The sequence below is a fragment of the Tenrec ecaudatus genome, chromosome 2 (genome assembly GCF_050624435.1).
Source record: "Tenrec ecaudatus isolate mTenEca1 chromosome 2, mTenEca1.hap1, whole genome shotgun sequence".
In the NCBI taxonomy this organism is placed as follows: Eukaryota; Metazoa; Chordata; class Mammalia; order Afrosoricida; family Tenrecidae; genus Tenrec; species Tenrec ecaudatus.
In genome coordinates, this window is record NC_134531.1 from 45,506,270 (window position 1) to 45,528,654 (window position 22,385).

A 22,385-nucleotide genomic window follows, 5' to 3' on the forward strand; every position below is an offset into this window, starting at 1 on the left:
CTAGGAAGCATGCAAGTAGCGAGCCAGCACTGATTATTTCGGAGACAGAGTTCTTGGATTTTGATAGCAATCCTATGCATTATGCATTAAGATAATTTTAAGCAGTTTATATCATCTTTCTTAAACTTCAATTTCCTCATCTAAAAAAGTGAAAAGGGATCATTTTCCATGACATAGGGTGATGGATGGATTAAATGAGATAATACATGTCACAGCATTTAGCACAGTATCAACCACATGTTTAAAAAAACAAACCCACCTACTGCCATCGAGTAAAGCTTGATTCATAGCAGCCCTAGACGGGGTTTCTGAGGCTGTCAAGGCTTAAGAGAGGAGAGTCTCCTGTCTCCCTCACAGATGTAAGCTGCCCCCTTGCATTAGCAGGCCAAGGCGTGGTCAACAGCACCACCAGGCGTCCTCTGTCATGCGCTAAACACTCAATAAAAAAACTCAATCGCAAAGCACTTCACCAGCCTTCTAGCCACCGTACAGAAATGTGCACTGACAGTTCACAGAGGGATCAATGCCCAGAGACTATTAGAAGCCACCGCGATCACTCCCAGCCTAAGGTGAAGCAAGGCATCAGTAGAACCTCTGCGAACGTTAAGATCCAGAAGGAGCCCATAGAAAATACTTCATTAAAAATTGGCCTATCAAGTGTGACATCCTATTCTTTAGAGGGCATCAAAAGACATGAGCAAGGATCAAGAAGCACAGCATCTGACACGGAAGGGAGGCCTGCCTCCTCGTCCAATATCACACCGAGAGAAGGGGAAAACGCTGTTGACCAGCAAAGACATACTCCAGAAGTAAAGGCATGTGTCCATAATAAATTAGCTCAGCCCAATAATCTCAAGAACACAGAGGAGCATTGTCTGGCGGGAGAGCGGACAATGAAAGAATACTGAAGAGGCCTCTGAGCTCAGTAGCTCCCCAGGCTGAGCCTGAAGAACGAAATGAAAAACTGGTGCCTTTCTGAACTACCCTGGCAGAAGATGATGAATGGACAACTATTTACAGAGTAAGTAAACAAGATTAGTTTCAGAATGCCTAAACCTCATTAATGAGGGATGCCCAAATAGTGGTCACATTGTTTAACCTGATTAAAAATATTCGCGATGTCAAAAACAGGCTGAGTCCTGGGCATTCACTACACATCTTGAGCCAATCACGGGTCCTATTTGGAAGCGTTATTTCTATCTAAGTGTGATTTCTATCCTAAGGGTGACTCAACCCTCTGAAGGAATTTGGTATACAATTATAGATAGTCCACATGGAGAGCCAAGAAAAAGTTAAATTCAGAATCAAAGAGTTGGTACTCTTGAAGGCTCCTGGTCTATGCTGCCAAATTGTTTTCCAGAGTAGTTATAATTATCCTTTCTTTTACCCCAAATTTAAAATAAAATATGGAGATATAAGGAGTTTAAAGAACATAATGAAATTCTAAAAAAAAGAAAAAAAAGCAGACATTATATAAATACATAAAATTTAAGATTCTCTGACCATTAAGTCTGTATTTATTCATTCAAAAATATTTATTCAGTGCATTCTACAAAAGAGATCGCTGTGCCTTTTAAGTATTACAGACACATGAACTTATTCCCACGAAAAGATGGACATTAATAATGGAGAAGACTGATTCTTTGCATAGTTTTGTCCAACTACCCAAGAGTCACTTTCTGACAAGAAAATACAGTAAATCTTCACTGAGAAATAATTTTGTGCAAATCGATGGATGTGCCACTAAGATGAAGATGCAGGTTTGGACCTTGTGTGCATGTGATATAAAATATGATGAAAAACAAAAATTGGCAGATAAAAATTAAATAGTAATGATTTTAAGATACCTCTTTCTTTACAATGAAATTCTCAACTGGGTTCTAAGATCGTCTAAAGTAGATAAGGTACCAGAGAAAGGAAGGGAAAAAGAGGTAAGGACAATAGGCACAAATATTAGTGCATGCCAGAAGAAATATCACTTTTAAATTCTTGTTTATTGAAAACTAATGAGTTTGCTTCTTAAAAGAATTCAAAAGAAGGTCTGCATTTTTACTGTTCTCTAAAAAATTAGGAAGTTCGTATATTGGAAGGGAAAGCGTCTTTACACTAGTTTAGGTATTAGACGCCCTCTACTCACTAGAGATGTAAACAGTACTGAAGAGAAGCTGGCAGGGCCTTTTATCCTATTATTCCATGCTACACTGGAAACAAGTGCGAACATCACAAAACCCTTTCTCCATCATTTATTTTTCAATTCTGATTTGTCACAAACCAACAACTTGCTCCTATAAAAAAATAAGTGCAAATGTATAGAATCTGAGTGGTTTCTTCATATATTCATTCATTCATTCCATTTCTTGATGTCCCTAGCATGCCACTCACTGTGGTAGGCAGAGAGCACAGGAATAAAGCAGAATCCAGGAAGAGGCGATCGAAGCGTAATGCTGATACACACAGACACATGGGGTGATGTGTTACCGAGGAGGGTGCGCACCTCACTGGGCATGGGGGATCCTGCTGGAGGCTATGTTTGAGTGCTCTTGGTGGCTAATCTTGAGTTAGGTCAGGGCAGAGGGCATGAAAGGGGAAAGAATCTGATCTGGAAAGACGCTTGAGGTTGGACTGGCAATCTTGGAGAGCAATTAGCGATGTGGAAGAAAACGATATTAAGAAACGACAAGGGCGAACCTGGGGAGGTTTGGTGTAGAATCTGCCACAGTGAGTTTCATAATGAGAACTGTTTCTGACACAGATGACCTGGAGAGCAGAGTGAAACACAAGTAGATAGAAGATGACGTTCGGGCCAGAAAATGAACACCCCTGCTCTTGAAGCATGTGAGAGTCAGGCAGGGGAAACAATGAGGTGGGTTAATGAATTACTAAGAAGGTCAGAAGAATTAGAATTCATGACCAATTGGGGCGAGTTAAAAAAGGAGAGGAAAAATTACAGTGAGTTCTAGGTTTTGGCCTGAGTAACTAGAAGCTGGCGGGGCGGGGGGCGAACAGAGGACAAAGGGAGATTTACATTTGAGTATGAACTGAGCTGAGCATGGAAGTATCTGGGAATTTTATGATATCATTACATCTACTTATTAGGCTGAAAAACCCCACTGGTGGAAAGATGAATTACGGTTCCCGAGCTGTCCAATACATAAACTTAGAGTGGCTTCCCCACTTCTACTTTCTGCTTGCTTAGTCTTTGCAGTCGATTTACAACAGGTCATTACTAGCTTCCATTTATTGTTTCAGGAGGATAAATAATGAAAACATTCCATTTTCAAATGAAACTCAGTGAAGCCATTTTCCAAAAGTCTCTCAGAGAGTCTCTGAGAAAACAAAGTTCAGTTTTCCTTTCCGGATATTTTTTCTGCTGAATCTTACTGGTGTGAATTGGCTTTATTAGGGGGAAAAAAACAACAAGCATTGTCATTAAAAACTTCAATTTACTATGAAAATATTTCAATTTCTTTTCCCTTGGGGCAGCAATTTTCTTGCTTAAAAATGATTGGCGCCTAAAGAGCTAAACAAAAGGAGCTTTACTTCAAAGAGCTAAAAGCGGTGTAGCTGTGGAGTCCACACAAGCCAAGGCCCTCAGCTTCGAAACAGCAGATTCCACCAACTTCTCACAGAGTTCATGTTTGTAGAGTAGTGGCTGTCATCAGGTAGATACCACTCCGAGACTTTAAAAATCTAACAGAGACCATGAATTCAAACGAAACAAATGCATGTCCTCTGACGCTGAGGCCAATAGTGAAATGAAGTCCATTACTACTTAAGGGCTGTATTAGACAAAATAGTATGTGTTCCACAAAACAACCATGCACAGGCAACATCCTTTACAAGAAAATACTGCTGCAATAAAAAAAGAACAGCTTGCCATTTACTACTTCAGCTGAGTTGAGTGATTATTCACACTTGCAAGACTGGAAACTATTGGTTAAGATGTCATAAGAATTTCACAACCAGAATTTTATCATTTTCACATTCCATACATCATGTAAATTTCCATGAAATAGTTTTTTTTTCAAAGTGTTCAACTACCCTTTCCCCTAGCCAACAAGAATCATGGTTACCTCACTACCAACCCACACTCTTCCTTTTTGGTTCTGCTCTTATTCTGACTCATGAGCTACTAAGAGGAAGGGGAAATTGAATCCACCTGCATCAAGCATCCCCATCTTCCCCCTAAGGGAGCACCGTAAAGCTAATTTTATACCTTATTCCACAGCATTCACAATTCATGTGTCCAGATTTCATTTTAGTTCTTTTACAAAAGATTTAAGTTACATATGCAATAGAAAAGAACTTTCTTATTTTAAAGGTTAAATCTTAAGCATTCACAGAATCATTTACACACTACATCAGGGTTCAGGTTCATTCTGGATTTGAATCAAAGTTAGCATTGATAAGCACTTTTTAGACATTGTTTGGCCATGGAATTAGTTTCCACACACTGACCAAGATTCTGCCTGAATATATGTGTATAACATGAAGGCAGCACGGAAATATTTGCCCTTGAGCAATGAATCCAAGATATCTCTATGGAAGTATTGCGTTCTGGTTACATGGCCCTGCACCCTGAAGCATTCACACATCAGGCATATTCCAAGAAGTCTAAATCACGTCGCTTTAAGAGAGAGAACTGCTCTCCAGAGGGGAAGACCAGGAAGCATGTTAGCATGGGATGTGCATGCTGGAAAGATGAATGGAAACCTGCTTTTGTGTAACAGAGCTAGGGGGCAAATGCTTTTCATTTCCTGCTTTAATATAATATTGATGGATGAAAAGTATGTCTTTCTTCTGGAGGCTGAGCGTTAACCATCATTAGCAAAGACAGAAAGTAATTCATTCCCCAGTTTAGATATGTTTTTCCAGTAACCCAGAAGGAGGAACTACATAGAAATGCTATGCATTCTTGGATATATAGTGGGAATAATTATGGGGGAAGCTTGGTAAGAGAACTGGCAAAGGCTTTCTCTTGAATGAAGTCTTTGGTTATGACTCGGCCTTGAATAACATTTGCTCCAAGAACTATTAACAGGCGTTGCAGGCATCTGTTCAGCACGTGCTTTGAGGACGAGCATTAAGTGATCTCTCCTGCATTATACAGCTCACAAAATATAGTTCATACAATTTACCCGGCATTAATGTACAATGATTACAGAATCAAGCTATATCTTTCGCTCGGAGACAGCATGTATAACTTATGAAGTTGCAGCTGAGCTTGTGGAGCTTTTCCGTTTTTCAAAACGTAAAGTCAGATGACCCTAAGAGAAAGCATAAACAAAGCTGAGACACAAACTCTTGAAATAAATTCCCATGACGCTTGACAAGATGAACGTCTCTCATTCCTTGTCTCACAGACGCCTGAGTTGAATAAAGCATAATGAAACACAGTTAGCAGGTCTTGGTTCTTCTACATCAACTTTTTATCACTTTATCAAAGCAAAAGGTGATGATACGTAATCTAAACTATGGCTGAAACAAAGATCTCTTACATTAAACACTCAAAAATTTGACAAAATATTAATACTTTGAATCAAAGCAAAAAGGAAATTATTATTGTTATATTCTAGTTTACAGCTTGGGATATATAAGAGTAAATTTTTTAAATGATTAACAAAAGTTGAGCGGGGAAAAAAAGTCTGTATAAAAAATTGCAAAAGAAACCAGCTCACGGTGGTGAGGAGAATGTAGGAGGCCTGGTAGGGCGTGATCAAGGGTAATGTAACCAAGAGGAATTACTGAAACCCAAAGGAAGGCTCAGCATGATAGTGGGACAAGAGGAAAGTAAAATAGAATAGAGGAAAGAGTTAGGAGGCAAAGGGAATTTACAGAGATCTAAATACAAGCATATACACATGTAAACAAATTAGTATATGAGGATGGGGAAATAGATCTATGTGCATATATTTATAGGTTTCGTATTAAGGTAGCAGATGGACATTGGGTCTCCACTCAAGTATTCCCTCAATGCAAGAATATTTTGTTCTATTAAACTGGCATTCCATGATGTTCACCTTCCTGACACAATTGCTGAAGACAAAACAGGTGCATAAGCAAATGTGAAGACAGCTGATGGAGGCCGGCTATCAAAAGATATAGATAGAATCTAGGGTCTTAAAGACTTGAGGGTAAATGAATGTCCATCTAGCTGAGAAGCAACAAAGCCCACATAGATGAAGCACACAAGCCTGCATGATCATGAGGAGCCGAAGGGATCAGTTATCAGGCATCAAAGAACAAAAAAATCATATCATTGTGGGCTCACCTCCCCGATACGATCACTGAAGACAAATGGGTGCATAAGCAAATGTGGTGAAGATAGCTGATGGTGCCCAGCTATCAAAAGATATAGCATCTGGGGTCTTAAAGGCTTGAAGGTAAACAAGCAGCCATCTAGCTCAGAAGTAACAAAGCCAACACGGAAGAAGCACACCAGCCTGTGCGATCACGAGGTGTCGAAGGTGTCAGAACAAAAAATCACATCATTGTGAATGAGGGGGAGTGCGGAGTGGAGACCCAAAACCCATCTGTAGGCAATTGGACATCCCCTTACGGGAGGGTCATGGGGAGATGAGCCAGTCAGGGTGCAGTGCAGCAATGATGAAACATACAACTTTCCTCTAGTTCCTAAATGCTTCCTCCCCCCCACCCCCCACTATCATAATCCCAATTCTACCTTACAAATCTGGCTAGACTAGAGGATGTACACTCGTACAGATAGGAACTGGAAATACAGGGAATCCAGGACAGATGTTCCCTTCAGGACCAGTGATGAGAGCGGAGATACCTGGAGGGAGGATAGAAGGTGGGGTAGAAAGGGGGAACAGATTACAAGGATCTACATATAACATCCTCCCTGGGGGACGGACAATAAAAAAGTGGGTGAAGGAAGACATTGGACAATGTAAGATATGACAAAATAATAATTTGTAAATTATCAAGGATTCATGAGGGAGGGTGCAGGGGAGGGGGAGCGAGGGGGGAAATGAGGAGCTGATGCCAGGGGCTTAAATGGAGAGCAAATGTTTTGAGAATGATGAGGAAAACAAATGTACAAATGGGCTTTACACAATTGATGTATGTGTGGATTACGATGAGTTGGATGAGCCCCCAATAAAACGATTATTAAAAAAAGAATTACACTGACAAAAATAAATAAATAAATATGAAGGTTTAAAAAAAAAGAAAGCAGCTCATGCTAAGGAAAAGAAAAGATGACATAAGGCTTTGAAATTAGATATACTTTTCAATTGAGTTCTAATTATACATAAAGATGCCCAGCACATAACAAAAGACTAGTTCTGTTATATTTAGACATGAACCTAAAAATTAACTGTCTTAATAGTGAATGTTTAATCAATTTTACCTTTTATTTGGAGTATCATTTGGAAGTAACTGAATTTTTTCTGTGCCGAGGGGCATTATTTTCTATACCGTTACTACTATCATCTGATTTCCTGTATAGAAAACAAAAGCAAACCCATTAGGTATACTACTGCATTGAATAACTCAGTATACCAATTACTGTAGCCTGTCTATTGTACTTGAATATAAAAAGTCAATGCAATGTATTACAGTTTATATCTGGTCTATATTTGTATAATTTTCCTTTCTCAACTGTGTAAGATATTATATATCATTAGCTAAACTAATGACACTACCAAAAGAACTACTTTATGAACCATAGAGATAATTAATAATGTTCTCTAACATAACATAAAATGTCTCTAAGGTGAAAGAAAGACATATATAAAACATAGATTTACAAATGGATTTTGGGCTCAGATATAATTCTTCCCCAATCTAGGAACGATTCGTTCTAATGACATGACCCCTACTTGGTGCTCACTCTTAGGAAGGGATCGCTGAAGATTTGGGTGCTAGATCAAAGTGTGCTGAAGAAACCAGATCATGTCCAATAACCAGAAAGAATAGCATCTAGGTTCTGGACGATTTATCTTCAAAGAAGCAATCATCTAAGTGAGGTGTCAACCAAGTCCACTTGGAAGAAGCACACCAACCTATGTGATCCAAGAATTATAATTAATATAATCCAAACTAGAAGAATGGAATGGTATCAGAGCTTAAATTGTGAACACCTGGTTTGTAGAAAACTATGGGTGACAGTAGAAGCCCAAAATCCATCTGCAGGGTCCCCGCCTAGATTAAGCAAGCGTCTGGTGCATCCCTTCTGAGCACAATCGGGGGGTGAACAGCCTTGCTCTCATGCAGAATGCATTGCACAATGGATCCTTACAGATGTCCTTAGGTTGGCATTCAGTAGCTTATCATTTGATCCCCATGAAGACCCATTCATCTTTAAATGATTCTAGTTTTTTGATATTTTAAATTTTATTTTCCACTGCAGTTTTCTCTGCTTTACCTTGCTATTGTTGTTGTTTCAATTGGATGTTTCTCTGTATATGAAATCCAGGATAGGAAAATCTATACAGACAGAAACTTACTGGATTAATGGGTTCTTGAGGGTCTGGCAGGGAAGGTTGGAGGGGAAGGGAACATGGACCTAGTGCCGAGTTCAAGAAAGAAGTGTTCTAAAATCGAGTGTTGAAATGATTGTACAACTTTTTTTCTTTTTGACTGTACAACTTATGATTGAACTATTGACTGGTATGATATATGGATTATGTGCCAATAAAACTGTTTAAGAAAAAAAGAGCAAGTTAATGCAAGCAGAATTCACATTCCTTAAAAAGATTTTTACTCTTAATGCTCATATTTACATTAGAGATAAATGCTCCCACAGACAAGGTTTGTTACATGTAGAAGGAAACTTTCTTCTCTCTTGATTTTTCTATGGGAAAAAGGCCCCAGCAATCAGTTCTCATAAATATTACAGCTGACAAGACCCTAGGGAACAGCTCGAGATTGGCACATGGGGGTCTCAATGGGTTGCAACTGAGTAGAAGGCACCTATCAACCATAGCAACAAACAGCATGAATGTAGTTGGAATATAGGGGTGTGGACATAGTGACACAGGTGATATGCACCAACATGCTCATTTTCCTGAATTGGAGGAGAAACCACGGGTCTTTAACCTATTCAAGAGCACCAGAACACACTACAAATGTGGACTTCAGATCCCCAAGAGAAAAATGGCCAAGCCAAGGGTCCATAAGGAATGCCTTCCTAGGTACTTGAATCAATTAAGTCATTACCACAAGTAGGGAAAAAAATAATTAAATCACTCAAGTAAAAGTTGGAGGGAAGGGCACTGTGTGGATTACATATCTGAGAGGATCAGACAAAAAAGTTCCTTATGGAATTATCTCATTTTCATGCTGTATCCTTATTATTATGTTTCAGTCATTTTCACTAAGAAACTTTTGAATCACTGCCATCTAAACATGTACCAAAATCAAAATCCAGTGCCATTAAGTTGATTCTAATTCACAGTAACCAAAAATAGGGTTTCTGAGGCTTCTTTACAAGAAGCCAATAAACTCAGGGACGAGGGAAAAACAAGAGATTGAAAACCGTTGGTGAGGAGGATAAAGAACGTCTGGTGGGGTGTGATCAAGTGCAATGTAGCCAAGAGGAATTACTGACAGCTGAATGAAGGCTGAGCATGATAGTGGGACAGGAGGAAAGTAAAAGGAAATAAAGGAAAGAACTAGGAGGCAAACGACATCTGGAGAGGTCTAAATACACGCACATACATATGTAAATATATTAATATATAATGACAGGGATATAGATTTGTGTACATATATTAATATGATTAGTATCAAGGTAGCAGATGAACATCGGGCCTCTATTCAAGTCCTCCCTCAATGCAAGACACGTTATCTTAATAACCCGGCATTCTGTGAGGCTCATCTTCCTGACACGATCACTGAAATCAAAATGGGTACATAAGCTAATGTGGTGAAGAAAGCTGATGGTGCCTGGCTATTAGAAGATATACTGTCTGCGGTCTTAAAGGCTTAAAGTTAAACAAGTGGCCATCTAGTAGGAAAGCAACAATGTCCACATGGTAGAAGCACACCAGCTTGTGTGATCATGAGGTGTTGACAGGATCAGGTATCAGGCCTCAGAGACCCCAAACAAGCAATTATATCGATGCAAATGGTGGGAGTTGGAGTGAAGAGCCAAAACCCATCTGTAGACAATTGAACATCCCCTCACGAAGGGTCAGAAGGAAAGGATGAGCTGGTCATGATGCAGTACAGCACCAGCAAAACACACAATACTCCTCTAGTCCTTTAATGCTTCCTCCCCAAGCTATCATGATCCTAGTTCTATCTTAAAAATCTGGCTAGACCAGAGCATGCACACTAGTACAAATAAGAGCTCCCAGCAAACTGAATCCAGGGCAGAAAAATCCCTCAGGAACAATAATGGGAGTAATGATACCACGAGGGAAGGGGAACCGATCACAATGATAGACGTATTAATCCCCTCCCTACCCCCTGGAGGATGAACAACAGAAATGTGGGTGAAGGGAGACAGTGGCTGGTATACAATATGAAAATAATAATAATTTATAATTTATCAAGGGTTCATGAGTGTGGGGAAAACAAGGAGCTAATGCCAAGGGCTCAAGTAGAAAGAAAATGTTTTGAAAATGAGGATGGCAACATATGTAAAAATGCGCTTGATACGACTGATGCATGGATTGTTCTAAGAACTGTAAGAGCCCCAATAAAATGATTTATTAAAAATCAATCTTTACAGGAGCAGATCGTCTCGTCTTTCTCCAGCAGAACGGCCAGTGGGTTTAGACCTTGTTGTTCGCAGCCTAAGCTTACCTGCTAATCACCTAGATATGTCTAAGATACAATAACATTTATTTTCTGTCAAGAAAAAATTATCATCTAACTCTATACCTTAAGAAAAGAATTGGCAAAGACTTGTGCTAAGTAAACTCAAATGCCCTTGGCACTTAAATTAATCTAAAGCTTTTAAAGTAACCCAGGCACGAAGCTGAAGCACCGTCAGCAATCTCTGAGGAACAGCACAGGAGAAAGGTGGCTCAATGACTCAGTGACAAAGAGAAGACACTGCTTATACTGCAGATTGGATCTAACCAACCATTCTTGTAAAAATAACCCAGGAAAGATTAAAGTAGGCGGCAGAGCAAACAGTGAATTCTTTGGAAGCAACAGTCTACTCTGCGGTGCTCTGGCACCACAATATCAGAGAGGTTCAAGCCATCAGAATACACTGAGACCAGGAAAAAACAAAAGAAGAAAAAACAGCCTCCCCTTCCCTTTGGGTTGATTTCAACTCATAGCAACCCGATAGGACAGAGTAGCACTGCTCGTGGGAGTTTCTGTAACGATTAATTCTTTACGGAAGTAGATAGCCTTCTCTTTCTCTTGTTGAGTAGCTGTGGTTTCGAATTGATTATCTTGGGACTAGCAGTTCAACTACTCCACCAGGGTTTTCTACTAAAACCAGAGCAACCTCCAAAGGCAAACTCAAAAGGAATGGCTGAGACACTGGAGATGCTAAGCTGGGAGAATAGAATATGTGTAAGGTTCTAACTGTCTTCAAATACCTCAATGACTGCCATTCATGTTATATGTCTATTAAGTGTAAGAAAGTAGACCATTAAAAAGAATCAAAGAGATTTCATCAAATCTCTTATTAGTCAGATGTTCGTGTTTTCTAGGAAGAAGGGCTGCCGTGAGATTCAATTCCTTTCAACTGTGAGCGTCTACGACACTAAGACAGCACCCCGTCTCCCCTCTCTGTGGAGGCTGTGATAGAATGTTCATGCCATCGGGTCAACGCTGACTCATAGCAACCCCTTGTGGGTTTCTGAGACTGCAACTGTTCACAGGAGCAGAAAGCCACTCTTTCTCCTACAGAGCTGCTGGTGGTTTTGAATGGCTTACCATGCAGATTACAGCCCAACATGTAACCACTACATCCTCAGGGCTCCATGGTGATAGCATTATGTGTCCGTAACGAAGTGTGGCAGTTACATAATCTCCTGTCAACTTGTGAAGGGGTGGAACCTAGCCCGTCATCCAGGTTGCAGCTCAATGCCCTCATTTGGAAGCACAAAGGAGATAAACAGCTGACTGGAGGCCAGACCCACTCTCTCTGCTTCATCTTCCTGCCGACAAGACACATGGAGACCCACAGCAGTGCAGAGGTGCTTCCACTGCCAATGGATCCACAAGACTCTCTACCCGCTGGCCTGTGATCTTCCAGATTTCAGCACCATTGCTTGCGCTGCATGAGTCTGAAGAGGAATTTATAAACTGGCATCGGACATATGGGCTAATGTCGGACGTATGGCCTTGATCTGAACTGGACTGGGATGTTTTCTCAATAAAGAATTAATCTTTGATCTAAAGCTTTTACAGATATGAGCGCTTGGATTTGTTTCTCTAATCCACCCAGACTAACACACCAAGATGCTCATATTTGGTGAATTTACCTGTCCTGTCTGCAGTAAGGAAAATCTATTTGAATAATATCTATGAATATCTTAGCACTTCCTGCTCTTGAACTATGGCTTCAGCACTCACATCTCAGAGTCGTGTAGGCAGTAACAAGGATTCCACGTAGCCTCTGTGTTGTTGGTACAGTACTTTGGGCCTCTGGTTTCCCAGGCTTCTTTTGTCCGCTCTAATCTGGTATCGTTTTCCTGATTCCCAGCCAGTCACATTCTTACTCGGGCATTAATACCCATCTTCAGGACCTCTAAGACTGGCCTCCAGTCTCAGTTCTCTGACCTGAAAGATCAGAGAACTTCTAGTTTTTGCCAAATCTAATTACTACTCTTTTTACTTCAATCCCAGCCTTCCTAATGCTCAACCTCTACTCAAGAGACTGTACGTGAACGTGCACAAACATTTCCATTCTCTTCTCTGATCCTCAAAAAAAAAAACAAACCTCAAAAAACTCTAATAGGAATTTAGGCCAGTGGTTTTCAACATGAGAATTAGAATCCCTGGTACAAATCTTGACATGATTGAACAACTGTATTGTATGATGTGAACTATGTGCCAGTAAAACTGAAAATAATCATTAAAAAAGAATCATTGGTAGAGATTTTAATAAGCATGAGAGTTCTCATCCCCAAAGGTTCGGATCCAGTTGCTTCAATAAGGCTTAAGCAACTCTCTCTATATATATTTAACTTCCTAATTGGGAATTACGTGAAGGTTTATAAAGTAGATCATTAGTCTCACACTAAACAATGTATGCAAATTTTGTTTCAACTCATCCATTGCCATTTCTTCAATGTACCATTTGTTCTCTCTCCCAGTTTCCTGCTTCCATTCCTCCGCATCGCTAAGCTTCTGTGGTTGATTAGTCCACTACAGAGCTTCCTAAGTGAGCCAAAATATCGTCAGAGCGGAGAATGGCTCCTTGAAGCAAATTAATGCTTCCTTTTGATTAATGAACACCTTTCGTGCACCAAAGCCTGAAGTAAGCATTTTTATATAAAGAATCCCATGTAATGTAACATGGTAAGTGTGGTTACTAAAATCATGTTCAGAGAAGTACACTGACGCACAGGCAGTGGTGGCAGGACAGGGGCGAGGGGATCGCAGGCAGGCGAGCTCCGGGTGCCACTCTCATCGCAGCACCGAGAATACAGAGGGATAGAGATACCTGCCGTGCGTGTGGGTGGGGGGGGAGAGGGGGTACGGAGAGAGAAAACCTTGGGCCCTTTACTCAACGTACTCTCTGTTCCATTGTCCCCAATGTTGTATTTTAGTCAACTCAGCAATACTTACAGCTGCTCGATTTGTTCAAATTCTTTTCCTCCATCTGCGTAAACAGAAGAATGTAAGTGTTAAGGTCCATTCACTCTTTCTGTGTAGCAGCTACGTTCATTTCACTTTCCCCGAGGAAAGGAGCACTGTGCTGTTCTCTCCCTTTGGCTCGAAGGAGAGAAGCCCCACGGTAGACATCGGCACTCCCCAGGCCTTCCCCACAAGTCAACCAAACATAAGTGAGTGCCCTGGGACTTAGAAACAATATATAAATGATTTCCAATGATTAGACTTGGGCTTAAACATTACAGAATGTAAAACTGATTTTCTTAGCAGACCTTGGATTTCTCAACTCATAATCTGTCAAGCGTAGCATCAAATAAAGGAAGCTGACAGAAAAAAAAAATGTCTCCTGCTAGGAAACTCCAGAAGGTTTGATAAAACTGATTGCAAAGAATGAATTATCTAAGAGACGGTGAATGATGTAAGATATGAAAATAATAATCGATAACTTATTACGGGTTTGCGAGGGAGTGGGCGAGGAAGGGAGGGGAAGACACGGGGAGCTGATATCAGGGGCTCAAGTGGGAAGAGAATGCTTTGAAAACGATGATGGAAGCACGTGTGCAAATGTGCTTAACACACTGGATGAATGTATGGATTGTGAGAAGAGATGTAAGAATCTCCAATAAAGGTATTTCATTAAAAAATAAAAACGTTGTTTGTTTTTGTCACGTCTTCTGTTAGACCATGCCAGCATTTTCTAATTTCTGGGGCAAAAACAAACATGACCTAATTGGTGTTCAGGCACAGGAAAACCAGAAGAAAGACAATACCAAATAATTTTAACGCTCTGAGTTTAAGGACGTACATGGCTGCAAGCTCATAATTCTGATACTATTTGAACATAAAACAGTTCAAATTAAAACGAAAATAAAATAACTGGATTTCTCCCAAAAATATTCATTTCACTTAAAAAAACAAGTTTGGGAAGAAAAGAAAAAGTCCTACCTGGTTGACTCCTTTTCCTTTGTGTATACATTTCACAAAGCAGAATAGCAGTCACTAAAAGGATAACCTCAGCGACTACTGCAAAGAACGGTTTCAGGGGCACCAAATAGCTCAGCACAACCAATTCCGTGAGAAGTTCTCTCTCCCCTAACTGGAAGACTGCCCGGCACCAGTAAGCGCCCTGGTCCTCCTCTGCAAGGTGCATTATCTTGAGCTTTGTTTCATTACCATGTGTTCCATTGATCACATGGAATTTATCATTCAGTTGAATGTTGACAGGGACCTGATAGAAAGAGATATTAAAATGCATAAGTATCATATTGTATAAAGGATGCATGTCCTAAACGACCTAGTTTCCAGTTACAGCTATATGAGGATGCTGGGAAAATTGCTTACTGCAAAAGGCACAGGATAGCATATTAAAATTTGTGAGAAGTTATATATCAAGAGCTTTAAGTTTGACCTCCTGGAGGTAGCAAACAATTTAAAGTATACTTTACTCCACAGTGTTACTTGGAAAGGTTTCAAACTACAGTGCAGAGATTATCATGGACAATATTTCATGAGGGATAAAGGGAAAATTCCAGCCATCTGGGCTTCATGTTCTAGTCTTGCAACTAGCTCTTTAGTCAAAGTGCTTCCTCCTCCATCCATCTCAGGCAAACACCCAAACAACAAGTCCCGTGACACTACAACCTCTGGTCGCTGTCACCGAGAAAGAGCACTCGCTCCTAACAAGGTGAAATCTTCAAGGTTGTAGAACTGATGGAAAGGAACGAATGGTGAAAACTGCCCTTGGCCCAGCATAGTGTCCATCTATGTTCAGAAGTAGCCTCGGCGCTGCAGTGAGCGAGCCCTTAGCCATCCACCAAAAGGTCTGCGGTTGACACAATGGATGGCTTGTCACCAGAGTTGTACAAGCCCCTGATCAAATGATTTGCAAAAAATAGCTCTGTGGTTCCAAGACCCCAGCTGTTCTGTTTGCACAAATGTTGGTAGTTGTTGTTGGTGGTGGTGGTGGTGTTGTGTCATCAAGTCAACCCTGATCCAAAGTGACCCGGTGCACAACAGAACGAAACACTGCCTGGTTGTGGCCATCCTCACGATGGTTCCTGTGCTTGAGCCCATTGTTCCAGCCACTGTGTCAACCCACCTCCTTGCTGGCCTGCCTCTTTCGCTGCTCCTCTACTTTACCAAACATGCATGCAGTTCCACCACCTGGGGACCCTGGGGAGAAAGTGCTCCTTCGGAGCCCACTAGAGGGCGACCGTCAGAGGGCATCATTCTGCCTTTTCTTCTCGGAGACGCTTCTGCAAACAGGCGCCTGTGATGCTCTGAATTCTCTTCAAACTCTCAAGAGCCAGACCAACATATTTCATAGGGCTTTTTAATTTAATCTATTTGCATTACATTTTATTTTCAAGCCATTTGCTGCCTTCATTGCTCTCACTCCACTGCACAGTTCAATAAATACTCCTCTGCATACATACATTCCTGGAGATTGTCTAATGAAGAGCCGTCTGAGGATAATTTGCTGAACGATCTTAGCAAAGTGGCCGGGCGTCCTGCTCTGAGTGCCCTCCAGGCACAGCTAGTGAATGGAAAGCTCTGCAATTGCCCAGGTGGCCCCCGGAGGGTAATTCTGCCACAGACCCGCACTCTATTGTGAAAAATCCTCGACTCAGGGTTTCTGTGCCTACTTATTCCCTGGCTTTTTATCCCTACCTAATGTGGTCCCTATGCACAGGGTCAAATTAAGCCAGGATTAGCACAGCTGGGAGAGAAGCAAAGGAGCCCTGGTGCCATCTCCTTTAACCACTGGGCGACTAGCAAGCAGCTAGGTCAGTGGTTCCCACCCAGCAGCCCTCTCCAGGGCCAGAGGAGGCAGTCCGCTCCTGAGCCTGTAAACTGAGTCCGTGAACCTGTGGAGGAGCCTGACTCTGTCCTGTAGGCTCCCTGTGAGTCAGAAGCAACTCCGCTGCAGAGGAGTGTTGTTTAGTTTGTGGTTGTTGACGCAGTGAGTCCAGATACTGTGAGACTATTCCAAAACTTTAGGACACATCAAAAACAAACAAACCCACCACCTCAGTGTCATCGAGTCAATGAGGCGCATAGCAATCCTACAGGACTGGGCAGAACTGCTCCTGGGAGCGTCTGAGGCTGTAATTCTCCCACCCTCCCCTCGCCCTGGGAGCAACTCAGTTTTAATGGTGTAATCCACGTATCGTACAATTCAACAGTTCGATTATATCAAGACGAATTATACAATCATTACCACAATCAATTTGAGAACATTTTCTTTCTTCTTTTTTTCCCCATGGGTTAAATTGCCTTTAAAATGAATTGTGAAATTACGATCAGTTCTAGTTTCCTTCCCTGCTCTTGCATTTATCAGGTTGTAATTCTTTATGGGAGTAGAAAGTCCATCATTGGTTTTGAACTGCTAACCTTGCAATGAGTAACCACTACGCCAACAGGGCTCCTTTAAGATAAATTGGAAAGGTCTAATTTTACTGTGATATATACATAACGTGTTTCTATATATATATATATAAACTATACGTCTATATATAGAGAAATATAAAGTTTTTTCCTATACATATGTAAAATCTATTTGTTCTTACCTATTTACATCTTTTTAAAATGTTTACCAACACACTAACTAAACTGCGGCCATTTCTAGTTGCCCGCAAGAGAGAAATGATAATGATCAAAATCTGCCCCCAAGTGATGTGGAAAGTCTTCTCTAAAATCATAACCCACTGTTATTATAGAATCAGGCAACATTCTGTCCAAGTCCTCCCTCGGCCATCCTTCAACAGCCTCGCATGCCATCAATTTTGACTAAAGTAATTTACCACCTCACTGTCACATCGGCACCATCTCTTCCTGTTCCTTTTAGAATTACAGCTTGCTTTGAACAAGACTTTGGTTGGAACACTTATCAGCACCAGGGAAAAAGAAGGGTGTTCCCTGTGAGGTGATGTCCTGAACTCTAGCCATTAGGAGGAAAGACGAAAGCTAGAAATGATGTCTTTAATACTAACGTGCTTTTAAGATCATTTCTCTTAAACAAGTAGGTATTAACATGAGTTGGCTCCCATGAGGCCTCCAAAGGCCACAAAAGGTCAATTTCATTTATTAATTAACTATGATACAGGCTTAAGTTGTCAAATTTTCAAAGTTTAAAATTTTCACGTTTGTTTTCAAATTGATACTCCTTTCCCAAATGGTGTACTTATGCTACATTCACCACAGATGTCTGAGAAGCCAGAAACAGGAAACGGTGGTCTTTTTTCTTCTAAGTACTCTCATATAATAAGAAAACGCTTGTGGATTGTAACTTCCAAGAAATTTCACTAAATTGTTTTTTTTTAAATGGGGAAACAGTTTATGAAATTTAGGGTAACATCAGATATATACTGAAAATATTAGATGAGAACCCCACTTATTGCTATCACTTAATAAATACATATTAAAGAGCAAGGTCCTAGAAGTATAAATAGTTCTAGCTATATAGTTCAGTTATATAACATTCTTTATGCAGAGAACTCATTTAGTTAAAAATCAAGGACATTTGCTCCTACCTGCACACTCCCATTACTATTGTACCAGATCCAACTTACAGGAACACAGTTTGGACATCTACATGTCAAGACAGTAGTATCTCCCACATATGTGATCGCTGGTTTGGTTTTACCTTGAATTTCAGGGACTATGGGAAATTAAGAGAAATATAGGTTAGTAGAGGAGTTTGAAGACAGGGCCCCAACTACAGTTAATTTCTACTTTCATTTTCTCACTAACGTGATTTTATTTCACTTAAATTCTATATAAAATGAAACGTATTTATAATAGTTGATACACTAGATAATAAACGTAGAAATAGAAGAAATACTTTTGTAATGAAGTATAATAACAGTAAAAAGTATGGGAAAAGCTTTATTTCAGTTTCTTTAGTATTGTCACCTATGTGAACATACATGCTTCAAGTTACTAGGCGGTGGATAAGGAATATAGTAACCTATTTGTAAACCAATGCTTTCCACCTACCAAATCACTTGAGAGCTATTCTTTTCAAATTTCTAAAATCAGATTACATTTGAGTGAAGGGACAAATTTTCAGGATGTAGCGTCACTAGTTCGTAGACTTGTGGAAAGTCAGAAAAGAGAGAAAGTTGCAACCGGAAAGAAGAACAGATGTTATGAGACAGAGAATAAGGGTTAAAATAGAACTGAGATTAAAACTTACTTCGTGATGAAAACACATGTACACCATTGATGTTGTCGTCAAACTCTTAATCAAGAAGAGTTCAAGCAGAAATTATCAGTAAATAATAAATATGGACATTGACTTTAGGGGGAAGTCCATTTTAGGGGTACAAATAAGTTGGTAAAGAAAATGAAACCATGAGCATATCGACAATGTGATAAAAAGTCAGCCCACAAACAACAGATTGTAAATATTTATCTCACTCTCTCCTTCACAGTCAGCCAGGACGGTACACTTAACAAAGATCACTTTTGTATCTGTTCATTTTTGTTTTCCTACTTTTAGCATATTTTTGTGTTTTACCTTTATTTATTTTAGTTTGCCATGAAAGAAACGATGGTTGAAATTATGTCGGGGTTTTTTTTTCAGTAGTTCTATTGATTCAAAAATCACATATCATATGCTTCCAAGGTTAAGTTTGCTTTTCAAAACAGTTGTATATACATCATCACCATCAATTCTAGCGCTCCCTCCTCTCTCCCATATTCACTGTTTGTTCTTCAATTCCCCTCAACTTCCTCCTGCCTCCCCTCCCCTCATCCCCACCCCCAATTCCTGAGAAGTTATTACATCAGTCATTGTCTCTTTTTTGTGTGTCATAAACTGGGAAACATAAACAATAAAAAATAAATCAGAACAGGAAAAATGTAGGAGAGAAAGAAAAGACCACCTGCAATAATAAAAACTAGCAGAAAAATGTTACGTCTTAGAACAAGTGAGAAATATTTAAACCTAGAGCAAATTCAGGTTGGGACAAGAAGGATGTCAACTGACCAAGCACATTAATCATTAGCTCCATCCGCCATAATCAAGTTTACAATAATCTCTGTCCGAAATTAAAGTTATTTGTATCCTTAAGCTGTGGCCAATTTGTAATGTAGTAGTCTTTCTACACTGCATACCTTAGCCTCACCCCCACAGGAAGGATTGTGTTCATGTGGAGGGATGTTTTCTAGGCCACCTGGCCATTTAGAACCGAGAAGAAATGAGACCCAAGAGAAAAAAGAAAATTGGAAGCTAATCTGAACACGTTTCAGAACCATCGGAAAGTGCATTTAGAACCGAGAAGAAATTAGAAGAAAACAGAGATGTGGGAGCTAATGTGAACACATTTCAGAACCACAGATAGGTGCATATACCCAAGAAAGAGTTAATGGCTCCAAATTGAGCCACTTACTGAGCCCCTTACCCATCTGCGACAGAAGGTTAAATCAGACATGATAAAGAGCAGGAGGTACATTCACAAGAGACAAAGACTGGGCGAAAACTCACCTAAACAGCAACTTCCAGTTGGCTCAATTTTTAAAAAATTTTTTAATTAATAAATGAAATTGACCACACCATTTCGTTGAAGGAGCAATGAATTATGTAATGTGGCTCTTCTAGCCAAAGTCTCTAACTCCCACCAAAGGCCCTTTCCCTAAATGGATCTGGTAAGAAGGTAGGAGAAGCTACTGATAGGATTCACCTGTGAGTAACTGCAAACAGGATTCCCTGGAGCGCCATTGTGCTGTGTACAAGGAGAGCCCTTTGTGAAGCGGGGGGAGGGATCTCATTACCAGCCAGAGCCAGGAGTGGAGCACCTCATCTGGACCCAGGATCCTTGCAATGAACCACCTGGATCCAGGTGACAGCTAGACCATCAGAGCAGCCACAGGACCAGGAACCAGGGCATGGAACAGGGTGATGGGCTCAAGCAACAAGTAAAGCTGAGTGAGTGCTTCTGCACAGAAAGCTGTCTTGTGAAGTGGGATGCCTCTGGGAACTTAATTGAGGAACCGGAGCTGGCTGACCCACGAGCTTAAGCTTTTGAGTGGAGGCTGATAGCAGAGGGGTGTGCTCCTTGGAGATGTATCCGCCAACTTTGCAGAACTCTCCGCATGTCCTCATAAACAACTCAACCTTGAGTCTCATTTCTCATTGGCACTGCAACGTGGTAACTTCCTTAATAAAGCAAAATTCATGGATTTTTGTCTGAGTTTTGTGTAGCTATTGCACCAGATATTAGACCCAAAGATGTAAAATAAAGAACACGAATTAAGACAGCACACAATAACACTTAATGTATTAAGTTCACTCTTCAGAAAACCGACACCAATTATACTGCCTTGATCTAGGCATTCAGGTGTTTGGCAAGGACAGCTGCCAAGGCTGTGTTTGGATAAACATGACAATTATCTGTAAATTAGAACAACTTACATCAGAGTAACAAATTACTGCTCTTCACCAATATGAAGAAAGAATAATTACTTATTACTATGAGGAAAAACAGGGGGGAAAGGGAAGTACTCATTCATAACAATGGTTTTACCACAAAAGGCAGAATACAAAACAAATACGTTGAAACAACCAGGAGCTAATTCTTAAAAAGACCAATTTCTGACCAAATAATACAGCCTTGTTTACAAATACAGGTGTGTCTCGTGTCAGTGTTGTACCCTATGAAATCAAACGACGATCCTCAGTTTGGTTCAGTTTTCCATTCTGCAGCTATGCGAGGTTAGAGAGCCTTCGAGGACGCGGATCGACGAAGAACCAAAAATGAACACTACAAACCTAGCATTCAAGCTACTGGGTTGGACTTACATTCTGAAGTTCATGCACCTTACGTATATTTTAGGTTCTTGGGGGGATATTTAAATGATTAAATATGAAAGAGCTAAATGAGAGAGCTGTGGGTTGAAGGCCCTGTGATCACTATGTAAATTCTATTCCTTTATTCGACCCTGCATTTTCTATTTGAGCGCATTGACTGAACCATGTCTGCAAGTCTGGAAGTTGGGAGAAATCAATTATTTTCAAGAGCAGTGTTCTTTTTCTGCGTGAGGAGGCTATGCCCGCCTTTTCCTCTAGAGCCAAATGAACCAAACTGACTTTGAAGCTGGAAGGACTAAGACTGGTCAGCTCCACCTGCGGGAGGCAAAGCCCGCCACGTGGTCCGAGGTGCCTCATCAGACGATTTCTGCAGAACACTTTGTGCTCAAGGCCCCCGCATGGGTTTCCTTTCTAGTGTGCATGCTTCCATATCTGAGATTTCTCATTGTGAGGCGGAGACTGAACTAGAAAGACTGAATTTTCAGGTGAAACATATTCAACCATCAGCTCAACACTCCTTTCCAATCACAGTTTATTCCACCCAATATACCCAACACCTTGTGTGGCTTTAGTAATCTGCTGAAGGACGTGGACACGCAAGCATTTGAGAAGTAACGTCAGTACTTTCGGAGAAGCCTCCAGTGGGAGTCAGCGTGACTAAAGCAGAGATTCTTCTCTGAAGCCACAAGGTTTCGCTAGACCTCAGATGGAATCGGAGCCACACACCCCCGAGTTCTCGGGGAAGAAGTTGCTACCTGGGCATCTTCACTACTGCTTCCCATTCGTTCTGCTGCAAGAA

General features: G+C 40.6%; 1 protein-coding gene across 1 annotated transcript in view; it reads right to left on the reverse strand.

Moving 5' to 3' along the window:
* Positions 1-1,424: 1,424 nt before the first annotated feature.
* The window catches only part of EMB (embigin), a 59,461-nt gene continuing 38,500 nt past the window's right edge, over positions 1,425-22,385 (reverse strand). Inside the window, exons 5-9 of the mRNA XM_075541017.1 lie at positions 18,306-18,433; positions 14,719-15,001; positions 13,729-13,762; positions 7,373-7,463; positions 1,425-5,267 (exon numbers count right to left, since the gene is read on the reverse strand). Of these exons, the coding sequence (XP_075397132.1) occupies positions 7,388-7,463; positions 13,729-13,762; positions 14,719-15,001; positions 18,306-18,433 (521 nt within the window). The 3' untranslated portion in view covers positions 1,425-5,267; positions 7,373-7,387. The remainder of the gene's footprint in view (positions 5,268-7,372; positions 7,464-13,728; positions 13,763-14,718; positions 15,002-18,305; positions 18,434-22,385) is intronic.